The sequence below is a fragment of the Homalodisca vitripennis genome, chromosome 3 (assembly GCF_021130785.1).
Source record: "Homalodisca vitripennis isolate AUS2020 chromosome 3, UT_GWSS_2.1, whole genome shotgun sequence".
In the NCBI taxonomy this organism is placed as follows: domain Eukaryota; kingdom Metazoa; phylum Arthropoda; class Insecta; order Hemiptera; family Cicadellidae; genus Homalodisca; species Homalodisca vitripennis.
In genome coordinates this window covers 17,981,004-17,993,492 of record NC_060209.1, presented here as the reverse complement: position 1 = coordinate 17,993,492, position 12,489 = coordinate 17,981,004, and the positions used below count along the sequence as shown (strand labels likewise).

At 31.5% G+C, this 12,489-nt stretch overlaps 1 protein-coding gene across 1 annotated transcript in view; it reads left to right on the top strand.

Moving 5' to 3' along the window:
• Positions 1-3,952, top strand: part of LOC124356656 (ABC transporter G family member 23-like) — a 43,976-nt gene extending 40,024 nt beyond the window's left edge. Inside the window, exon 16 of the mRNA XM_046807784.1 lies at positions 3,285-3,952. Coding sequence (XP_046663740.1) covers positions 3,285-3,496 — 212 coding nt within the window. The 3' untranslated portion in view covers positions 3,497-3,952. The remainder of the gene's footprint in view (positions 1-3,284) is intronic.
• Positions 3,953-12,489: the final 8,537 nt, after the last annotated feature.

Sequence of the window (12,489 nt, the reverse complement as noted above, 5' to 3'; positions counted from 1 at the left end):
CTCGTTGGCCAATTGAAATAAAAATAACGAAAAATTATTACGGTAGGAGCGCTCCGATTACTAATACAAAATTACAGTGGCCAAAATCATGATGACCAAATTCCTGAACTACAAAATTACAAAACAATAATTCACATGAATACATAATGGCTAGACATTAAATTAAAGTTGAGTCCCATTTGTCAAAGTCGGAACTGGATCCACCCTGATGCAGTTATTCAGGGCCTAGTCCGATAGGTAGAGGCTCCACAATGACATTGACGGAGTTCCGACCTCCCAGGGAAGCACGATGGAATAAGTAGTGTAAAGTCTACTCACCAACTGGGCGGACCCAAAAACACACACACACACGAGCCGTCGATTGTATCGTCCGTATCGCAATCCAATATTGAAACTTTAATTACATAAAGTCAGTTTTATTCATTTTCTGCGGCTCATTGAAATCAGTAAACACTACTCATCTTCAATCATGGAAACAATGTCAAACTTAACTTAAAAGAAACCAGCTGACTAAAACAGCAACATCTGTCACTATTGTTGGTGTGTCTAACATACTCGTATTTAGCTTACAGCGGCCAGTAAAATGTAAAGAAACGTTTAATGTATAAACATAAGTACATTAAAAAGCGCGCAGAATCTGCCAATTACAATGATATACAATATTGGTCTTAAACACAAAGCATAATTATTCTGACACAGAAAAAAATTAATTACGTTTGTTCTTACTTAAACTAATTAATTACAATAATTATAGTAAAGTGTAATTGAAGTATTAACATAATGCATTAATGTATGCACTTTCACGGCAATGGTAGGTATAAATTTCATGACAACTGCCTTTACATTATTCTGAGTAAAACTAAATAATATACAAACATTAGGACATAAAGTTACCGATTCAATTATTTATAGAACGATTAACAAGTTTAGTAAGGACATTTATGAGAGACGATGCAATTGTTACGAGATAAATATCTCGGCCTACAATTTATGTACAATTTATGTACAAATTATGTACAATTTACAGAAACAATATGTGGTTACAGTATTTGACACTATGAACACGTATTTACAACTATTTATCTCCGTGAACTATTAAAAGACTAGATTAGTATTAATTTATTACAGATAACATATTCATTTCCTACGTTTATCGACAGGACTTGACAATCTTACTACGAGGCCCAAGGCTTAGTTTACCGTAGATATTTAATTCTGTAAAGACAAAATTATTATACTGAAATCTTACTAACTGACATACGCAAGCGACAAAATATCAATGGCATGGTAATGGCTCACCTTTAGCCTAACTCCTTTATTTGAACAGCTGATTGGCGTCTAATCAGTGACCGTTCTGTTATTGCAGCAACAATGACGCATTTCATTTGGATGTAAAATTTCGTTATGTAAGAGTGATCAGTTCTACATAACAATTGCTCAGGTAAAACAGAAAAGTACACGTCACAAACAAGAATTAAAGACTACAACATGTAACTTCAAAATTTTGCAGAATCAAGTTGGAGAATGATCACAGATTTTGTGAATGGCAGCTATGACCCTAACACTAACAGTATTCATTGAGAGACGTTATTTTACCACCAAAAAGGGAAATTGAAGTAACAACTAGCACCCTTATGGCTACCCCATTTTAATAGCTCTCATTACAAAGTAATATTACTCCTTTAGATAAAAGACACAAACACTCTTGGATAAGAAAATATAAGATATTATCCGTTTCCAATGTTCCTGTTTTTCAAAGTTTTCTATCTCAGTTAATTTTACTGAGATCCCATACAGTAGTACTTCTAAGATCACCTTGATAGCTATATACTTGTAGATTTTTTTATTAATTCTAGCTGGGTGACAATTTGATATTTGTTTCACCGGCAAAACAATATTTTAGGTCCTGACCCAACAAAAAATCTTATGGAATGAACCTCCCCAAAAAGGAAAGGACTATGATTAATTGCTTCCACAGTTGAGTTGGTGAATGCAACAAATACTAAAATTGGAATGGCACAAGTTGAATAACGGTCCTGTGATTGTTGAGGAGTCAGAGAAACAACTCGCATAGTAGGTAAAAGACAGCCTTTTAAAATCCTTTTCTGGAACAATCGTAGAACTTAATGTAGATCACTATCTTAAGGAGCTGGACTCCCTTTGTAATGAGACATATATTTGTCTAACACAGGTCAAAGTCAAAAATATCTTTATTACATTACCATCAAGATAAGTATACTGTCACAGCAATGATGAATTGTTGAGAAGTCAAGTTTTACAAATTGTAATCAAAGAATTAATTTATGGTATAAAAGGATCGTGTTCTTTTCAGGTCTCGGGTAAAGAGCTGCTTGTTTCTATTCTACTGTACATCCACTGAGACGTTCCACATCTTGGCACCAATATAGCTTGTTTTCTTTACTTTGAAACTAAGTCGATGCACAGGTATCCAGTAGTTGTCTGCATGCCTGGTTTTGTAATGGTGAATTTGCGATGATCCACTTCTAGCTGTTTCCGGTTCCTTAATGTGGACGTGGCTTGGTGTCTCCAGAATGCACCACTGTGATAAACTTTGATTCTTGAAAGGCTCTTCTACAGGTTTCTCTTGACTGCAGATTGTACAGAATCATAATTTTTTTTTATGAGCAAGAATGCGTTGTATGTTTCCAGCTATAGTCCAGCTATAACTGCCTCAGACTGCAATCCTGTAACGAAGGTGCTACTCAAACAACACTTGATATGCTGTTTAAGCTGTCATCATGTCACTTCTATTTTTCATTAGACTTATTAGACATATCTGTAATTTATTGCACAGAAAGTTTATGTGGGCAATCCATGAGATCTTGTGTTAAAAGAAGGTATTTTGTGACTTCTTTCAGTTTGGGTCATTTTCCATTGATCTTGCTTTGCCTAAACAGAACTAACTACTCGGCTTTACTTTTGTTCACAGAAGATCATTGTATTATATTGCCATGTTCAGGGGAATATAGCTCTCTATTTTAAGTTCATCAGCTCTTTGCCTACAAAGCAATAGTTTCACTTTGCATCATGCTGGGGAGTAATTTGTGAATAGTATGAAAAAAACAGGTCACAGGACTGACCCTTGCAGAACTCCTCATAAGACTTCTCTACACTAATATATTGAGTGATTTTAACACAACTGGTTATATAACATTATATAAATATTAAAAGAATTTTCTTTCACAATTACATTTATAAAGCAATAGAACACAGACATTTAATATTGAGATTCCACAATATAACCATTTTTCTTTTGCCAACAGGAATGTTTTGGCCCATCGAGGGAGTCCATTGGATGTTACAGTTGGGAGTACAGTATTCTCCAATCGTGATGGCTGTGGAGAGTTACCGAAGCGTGACGATACGTGGCTGGGGTATCAGTCATTCCTCCCTCATCGTGTCCATGGCTGCAAACATTGGTCTACTGGCATTCTTTGTTTTTGTTTTCTTCTGGATGACAAGAGCAAAAAAATAATTGGTGAAGATTAAAGAACATAAGCTTTGTTTTCAAGGGAAACTTGACGTTTTTGTTTATTTTGGTGTGTTTTGGGACTGTAAGGAAAATCAAATATGATTCCAACAATCCAATGTTAACACGTTAGAACACTCATTTTCAAGGGCAAAAATTGTGGTTATGTGTTACTACCACCTGATGAGGATCCTCACCAACAACAGATATGGTTATGAACTTCTTAAATACCATCACCTGAACATATTTAGGATTAAATAAACACATTTCAGCACATAACCTTAACACATTACCAGATTTAATGGCAGCAATTATTTAGTGGAAAATACATTTGAATGTATTAAATATTTAATCACATTTAAATAGAATACAGCTTTATTCTACATTTGAACCTTTAGCACGTAAAATACTGAGTCTGTTCATTGTAGAAATATGCAATAAAGTATTTTTATTTATTCCCAACTACTGTAGTTGTCTTACTAAGACCTAAAGACAAAATAAGTTAAATTTCTATGTTCTCCCTCTAGGAAGAAACGGTGGCTGAATTGGAAAGAGTGTTCTGTTAAATTATGGATCCACCCACAAATTTTCATTCCATTGTTTTTTTTTTTTAACTAGCACTTCCATGCCAAAATACAATTCTATATAGTGTGTAGGGTAGGGTACGATAAGCGGACCCGGTTTTTTATATCAAAGAATGTAGTCTTCGATGCCTAATATTTGCATCTCAAATCCTAGACTATTAATCGATATAAAAGTATCTATAGTCCTCAATAACAATCATATGTTTTAAATTAAAATATGAATGTAATATTTACAGTGATCAAACAAATTATTATAACAAAAATTAGGAAAACTGAAGACGACCATATTTGCTCCTCTCACAGTTACAGTTGTTTCTTTCCCACAAATTTCACATAATGGGTTTTCGGTAAGAGTCCAACATGTTGAAGCCACAAAAACAATATATTTTATTTATGTCTTATCATCTTTCAAAGCAATGTCGTGTAGTTTTCTAAAATTGACTGCCATTTTTAATAATTAAAATTAGTTATGTAAAATTGAAATATTACCCTACATGTATTATTTTAAAGTGTTTACAGCTGTTGATATAGACTATTTCAGTTAATAATTCAAAATAATTCATCAGTATCGATTGATTATATCGATGGTTATGACTAAGTAATATCGTTTGCCAATTTCGATATAAAAAACCGGGTCCGCTTATCGTACCCTGCCCAATTTCTAGAATACATCTTATTCACTAAAATTTCAGTAAGCCATGTACAGCTCAAACAGGCAAACAATTATTTGTGAAAGTGTACTGCATAGTCCTGTTAACATTCTACCCATAAACTATTTATTGCTTTCACAATCTCCTGTACATCTATGCTATGAATGTAACACATAGATTAAAATGTTCACCATTTTACAATATCGATGGTACAGAAACTGAATAATAAGAGCCTTTGGATCACATCTTACCTTATGAAGTCAAAAGTCTATTTCAATATTGGTCAACTGAAAATCTTCAAAAAAAATATCATGAATGATCACTTTTTCTGCAGACAGTGACTGACAGAAGGTGGTGAAAAGGTTTATAGGTTAAAGGTTGGCTCTACAGGGATATTTCCAACTATCTTCTCTTAGTCATTCCAAAATTCATTCAGCAATGTGCTTTCATAATAATCCTGTCACTCTCTCTTTTAATTGTAGCCTTATTTCATTATTTTCTTTGTAATCTTCAGGATTACAAAGACATTTCTTAGGAAGAGATTCCTGGTTATACATGTATGTTGTGTTAATTTTTTTCAATTGTCTGTATGATCCTGAATAAATAGATTGTAGTGTGTGTTTTTTTTCAAAAGCACAACCCTGTTTATATGCTGTCAAAGTCCCAAGTCCACTATTAAAATCTATTTAAAAAAACTGCTCTACCAAACTAGATTTCATGACTCCAATGCTATTTTTCCAATATAACTGACATACTGTATGTTTACTTTTATTCAAGTCAGTTAATCCAACACATTGATTAGGAGGATTAAACAAAACTTCTTGCTTTATACTTTCTGGATTACTTTCACTGTTGAAGTAAATTCAAGCTTGATTGCTCAGATCGTACAACCATATTGCAAACACTAGTGGTATAAATATAAATTCAAGGGAAATTGCAAGAAATCAGATCAAGTGCATAACCGATAATTTAGATGTCCCAAAGAGCAAGTAATCTAAAATTCTACTTCTGTCACGACCTTGGACCACAGGTTTTAATTTCTTTTAAATTATAGGCTATTAGAAAATAATGTATTAATTGAATTTAATTGTTAAAAAAATAAAATGTTGTTGATGAATACATCAATTCGATACCTAATGTACACATTATGCACGAAAGATATTTCCTGAAATGAACAACAATTTTACGAACAGTTATGTCATATTTGATACCCATTTAAAGTATACTATGATAAATATATGACCAATTCTTCCTTAATATGAAGTATTCTGTAAGAGTAATAGAATTGTTATTTAATTTAAAAAATAAGGTACGGGTTGTAAATATTTTATCAGTTGCAGGATAAACAACTAGTAATTATTCTAAGACGCTATTGTCATAGTGGAGACAAACAATAAGTCTCCTGTGGTTGTAGATAGACAATGTAAGTACCGGTAAATTCTTTAGTAACATCTGATGGAGACAATCTTGCAGACAAAGGGCCTCAAAAAAGAAAACGCATGAAGTACTGGGTATTGTGATTTTAAATTTAGTGATATTTACAAATTATAATGGGTACTTTAAATATTACTAAATGTTAATAAAAACACTACTTTTTTCCAAATTGTTTATTTTTTGGACGAGGCCTTTCGAAACCAAAGGTTTTTTTTTCTCTCTCTTTTTTAAGCCTCAGCTACACAGCTATGTAGGCTTCGATGTTCACTGGTTTATCTCGTGTCTATACATGATTGGCCCTCTCCAGGATTTGAACCCGTGATCTCTCAGTTAGAGAGCCGAGACTATAACCATTAGTCTACGGAGGACAAACCAAAGGTTTCATCTTCAGGCAACTCCACAAATAAATATTTACACATTGTTTGTTACAATTAATATTAAAATAACATATGGTGTAAAAATGTAAATACAAAAATTTTGGAAATATTTCAGCCAGTATGAAAAATTAGATTTGACTAGAGTTTAATTTTTGAATAAATTGAGAAGAAAGAAGATTGGAATTTTCAATAAGGCTCTCTTCATTGTTCATGAGTTTTTCTTTATTTCTGTTTATGTATAGTGTTTCCCAAGCATTTAAGTTCATTGGTTTTGTTATTTCTTTTATTAATTTTAGATTTTTAATTGATGTTCTGTGTCCTGATTCAATGCAGTGCTTGGCTACAGCAGATTTGTCAACTCTTCCATATTTTGTGTGTGATAAATGCTCTTTAAATCGTGTTTTTATTGTTCTTTTTGTTTGTCCAATATAAATTTTGTCACAGTCATCGCATCCAATTTCATAAATTCCCGATTTACTATCATTTGAAATTTTGTGGAGTTGCCTGAAGATGAAACCTTTGGTTTCGTAAGGCCTCGTCCAAAAAGTAAACAATTTGGAAAAAAGTAGTGTTTTTATTAACATTTAGTAATATTTAAAGAATTTTCCAATTGCTCCAAGAGTCTACAATAATGGGTACTGATTACCCAAATTATTATGATTGATTTACCCCCAACTTTCTATCAGGGTGGTTTTGTGGAGAGCCTGTGCAAGCTAGCGGCCTTGGTATCTGGAGTGATTTGTTGACTGTGGACGCAATTTAGGTTCTGGTTAATGAAGTTATCAAGAGCATTGAAAGTTGTAAAAGCACATTGACCAGCATGTACAACCTACCCAGAGCCTTCAACTGTATTACAGTCCTCCTGAATAACTTATATTACTATAGCCTAAATGGTGTGGAGCTACAACGTTCTGTGACTACTTGATAAATCGCACTCAAAAGGCATGTGTGAACCTAAAGCAGCTCTCTGTACTTACCGAGGTTGATTGTGGTGTACCGCAGGGATTGTTTCTGGGTCCATTCCTATTTTTAGTTTTAATCAATGACTTTCCAGTAAATAGTAATTGTAATTCTGGAATATTTTCTGATGATTCCTCATTTTTTGTGGAAAACCAAACATTATTGATACACTATTTGCTGTAGTGGATTCCACTTTGGTTAAAAAGGTTAAATATTGGTGTGAAACAAATGGTCTTTTTTTAAACAACGATAAAATGAAGAATATTTGGTTCACTCTCAGTAATAAGTAAAATGTGATCCTCAGTGACATGTAATAGTTGACAAGACTGCTAAACTCCTTGGTATTGTGCGGGATTCTAAAGTATCATGGTCAGCACATAATAATTATTCTGTATGTTAATACTAGACTATCTAAAGTTATTTTCTTGTTATGTAAACTCAAAAATCTCATCCCAGGAAAATAACCTTAAGAAGGCTTACTATGCTTTTTTAATAGTATTTCCTTATCTAGTATTGCATTATGGGGTAACTGGCATACCATTCAAAATGTGTTGATCCTGCAAAAAAAAGAAAGCTCTAAGGATAATAACAGAGTCACCATAAAATGCTCAATGTAGACCACTGTTTATTAAAGCATTTAGGTATACCAACTGTTATCAATTTATATATTTATTCTTCCTTGCTTAAAGTTAAGCAGAATTTAGATCAGTATTCTATAAGAAGCATTATTCATTGCCATTTTACAAGAAATAATTCACTTCTATGTTAACCCTACTCTAGACTTAGCAATACTTTGAAAGCATCTCAACTATTACGTTTAAAGTTATTTAACAAATTGCCAATTCCTAGTCGTAATGTAAGTATAGATAAGTTTAAGTATGTTATAAATATCTGGTTGGTTAATAATCCGTTTTATAGTGTCCAAGAGTACCAGAACAGCGCCGTTGAGTTTTCTTTTATTTAACACTAGTAATCCACAGAGTCAATGTTCTTGTTAAAATTATATACTTTTTAATCGCTGTTACTCATTGTTTTTTTAAATGTTAATTTTCTGCTATTGTTGTTTTACTTTTTACATGTTATAGACTACTTTTTAAAGTCAACCTAAATGAACGCGATGTATTTGTATGGTCTTGTGTAACCTAATCAATATAGGCTACTCTCCATTTAAGTGTTGTCCACTCTGTAGATTAGTTATTTTAAATGTTAACTGTTATTTATTATTGTTTTAATCAATTATTTTTTTTTATTTTCTAACAACCTAAATGAAGGCAATTTTTTGTAATGGCTTTGTGTAACCATGCATTCGAGGCTACACTACATTTTAGAATGTTTAAGCCATAACAATGTATTTAACTTTCATTTCATTTCATTTCAACTTACATTTCATTAACAATGTATTTACCTTCGTCATGAAATGTAACAATTGTATTCTGACAGTAAAATGATTGATTGATTAACATTATGAATACGAAATTCCATAGTCTTTAGTTCAGTAGTTCATGACTTTTCCTGATCAGAAAGTTAATGGCACGGTTTTCATTTTAAAATTGTGTTTGTCGTGCTGAGTTTAAAATATAATGACAACCATTTGTCGTACACTGTCTCTAGATCAGGCTTAAATAATCCCTGGAAACACTGAAAAAAAATTATTTGTAACATAAAAAAGTAAGAAAATTTAACTAAAAAGCGTTTTAAAGTAATGTTGAAACATGAATCAACATGAAGGAAGTATGAAATTGTTTTATCAATATTAATTTGAGTTATAGTAAAATATAATCATTACTTTTTAATCAGTATATTGATAAACTTACACTTAAACTTACTTCTTTATCACTCATCATTATACTAATTGGGAGTAGTGACAAATTCTCTGAGGAATTGAACAATGAGCTCAAGATACGGCAGGTTCTATTCCTGTCAATGTCTGGGGTAACTTTTATCAGTAATTTCCTCTTGGTTTGGTAAATAAATGTACACTAAAAAAAGGCCTTTAGGAAGGGCTTTTAGTTACAACGCATCAACAATTAATAAAATTATTTATCTATACAATAAATTTTAATTTGGAGATGTTTCAGAAGGGTTGTCAATATTAATATAAGTAAAATCTGAACCATAAAGAAAAGACCATACAATTTTAAAATATATTTATTTTATAGTACACAAACATTGTTATTAAAAACTAACAAATCACATTATTAATCTATACAATTTTCTAAACATAAAGTTTATTTAACAACTTTGTATTAAATAAACCAATTAATTAACCATAATTTGTTATGAGCAATTCTAGGTTAAATTTCGTCACAAGGCACTTTGTAGAGAGTTATAGTAAAAAGTTTAACACTGCTTTTGGTTTTAAACAACGTGTAAAATATTTTTCATTGGTAACACTAATCTACAATGAAAGAATAAATTTAACCACGAATCTGATAAACCTACTCACTTGAACACAAAACACTCTAAGGGTCAATTAGTTTTACCTGTCTACTTTAGACTATCATGCATTTGCCTACAACTCTCTGTCAGCAACTCTCTATTGCCTGTCTCATGATGGTCTTGAGAAACCTGTTTACCAAAACCCCTCTCAAAACGGCCTCAAGGGAGATTTATTTCAAATTTGATATCTCAAACTTCTTGGCAGCATATCTAATATACATACATCCACAACACTGGGAACCTGATTTCTAAATTATACCGAATTTGGCTCAAATGTTTATTAACAAGGATTAACAAGGCCGGTTACTGAAAAAGATATGACATTAATAGTTTTTTAGAGGATTATCACAATCTAATGATACCAAAATTAGTTAAATCGAATAATAAATAAGTGATTTAGAGCAGATTTACTGTGACAAGACATGGCCCACATTGAGGTTCTCTGCGAATAGCCAACAACACAAACACTGAGTAAATGGCAGCTCTCAATATGGGCCGTGTTTTATTACATGCTCTAAATCAGCTATTTATTATTCGATTTGGTGTTTTAGTTTGGTGTTTGTAGATTTGTGATAAAAAACTCTAAAATTTGTTATTCTTGTAATTCTTGAGAAAACTTGCAGGTTCTTAAGAAATTTAAAAGTTTTAATGGCCGCCATTTTTAAAATACTACAGATAATTTAATGATTTATTTTTTAGTAACTGCCCTTGTTATCATGAAAACATTTGAGCCAAATTTGGCATAATTTAATTAATTCGGTTTTAAGATATTAATTTTTTTATAAAAAACACATACAAACAGACAGATGGGAAACTAAGCTTCAGAGACCCATGTTCATATATGGTAAAATATGTTTGTCTTGACCTGAGCAATAACGTGGTATACCTTTGTTCAGAGAGTTACGGGACACCCTGAATAACAAACATTAAAGGTAACTATAAATGAATAACAACTTAAAAGCTTTCGATCGATATAACAAAGATGATTCTGATAAATATACTTTACAGAAGAATACTTTACTGAGCAAAGAAAAAAAGTGCAATCTTTTACTGAGTGCTAAGTACCGACCTATACAAATTTGTATTGACTCTTCGCCATAGATAAATTGTTCATTAAATCAGGAGACTGTAGCGTTTTTAAAGCTACATTGGTTTATTTTTTTAAATTAAAACTTAAATTAAATGAAAATTTTGGGAACGAAATATTGGGATTTAATTTTAAATTAGATTGATAGATAGATATTGAGAAGTTAGGATAAAAATGAATATGTAATCCTTTGGCAAGTTAGTACTGGTAGTTTTAAATTGTTAGGAAGGCGGTTCACTGCCTTGAATTAATCAGAACTTGTCTTGTGACGGCTATTGTTCTCCTAGATGGATACAGCTGGGCCAATGAGAGAACACCGCGGATGTCCATCTGAATTGGTTGGAAGGGGAAGTATATAAGCGCCAGCTCATAATTTTCCCCCTTCTTATGGTAATTTTCGTGAATTAAGTTGATTACAGTGCGCCGTGTTTCTAAATTTTTTTCCACGAGGGATTTTGAGGTAAGCACCAAATTTATTGTACGTTATATTGAAATAGTCTTCCAGATCTGATATTAAATTAATTTTGTTGTCTTTGTTATAGGAAAAAATTAAATTCATAGAAACTACAGAGCAATCTGCATAATTAGTTCTCGATGAACAATAGAGCATAATAGAATCATACAAGTTACATTTGGTTCAAACTTGCAAGAAAAGTGAATTAAAATTGGACTTTGTCAATAACTTATATTGAAATTTGGAAATTTAGTAATTTATTAATATTTAATTGGAACTGTTTTATTGTGAATTGTTAATTGGTAATTAATCGAACTTTAATAACTGTTTGAGAGAGTTGTAATCTGAATTGCAGAGACTTGAAAGTTAAGATTCAACTAGTGGAAGCAGAAGTTTAAATTTTTATTTTTGAATTGTGAGTGAACTTAGAAGTGAACATTTTTATTTTAGTTATTTCCAAGTGGTATTTGATTTTTATTTGAAAACTTTATTATTTTATTTCAGAAGAGAGCTCTTATTTTTAGTTTGATATATTTGATTAATATTTTGTTTTCTTGCCAAAGGACCTTTTAAATTTACTAAACGGTTTGTCAATTCTTTGTGGAAAATAGTGATGAAAATTATGAAACATTGAACTTATTATTTTGCCGGTTTAAAATAAATCCATTATTTAAATTTAGAACTGTGTTTTTATTTTTGACAAACCAGACAATATTTAATAGTTAACAATTTAGTAATAAATTGTACTGAATATTCACTTACTAATCATAAAATATTTTATATCGTCTTGGATGTCTCTTTGATAATTTAAATATTAATATTCTGGAATATTAATATCTACAATCCAAGTCGTTATAGATACCTAGCTGACCAAAAAACAGGGACTCCTTTCCATTCCAAATTAGCACCAAACAGTCCTTTGAGATTTTTGCAAATGTCTGTGTATGGTAATTTAGAATGTTTGTTGCAGAATAAAAATACAAAATTAAATAAAACTTTTATCTGCAATTGTTT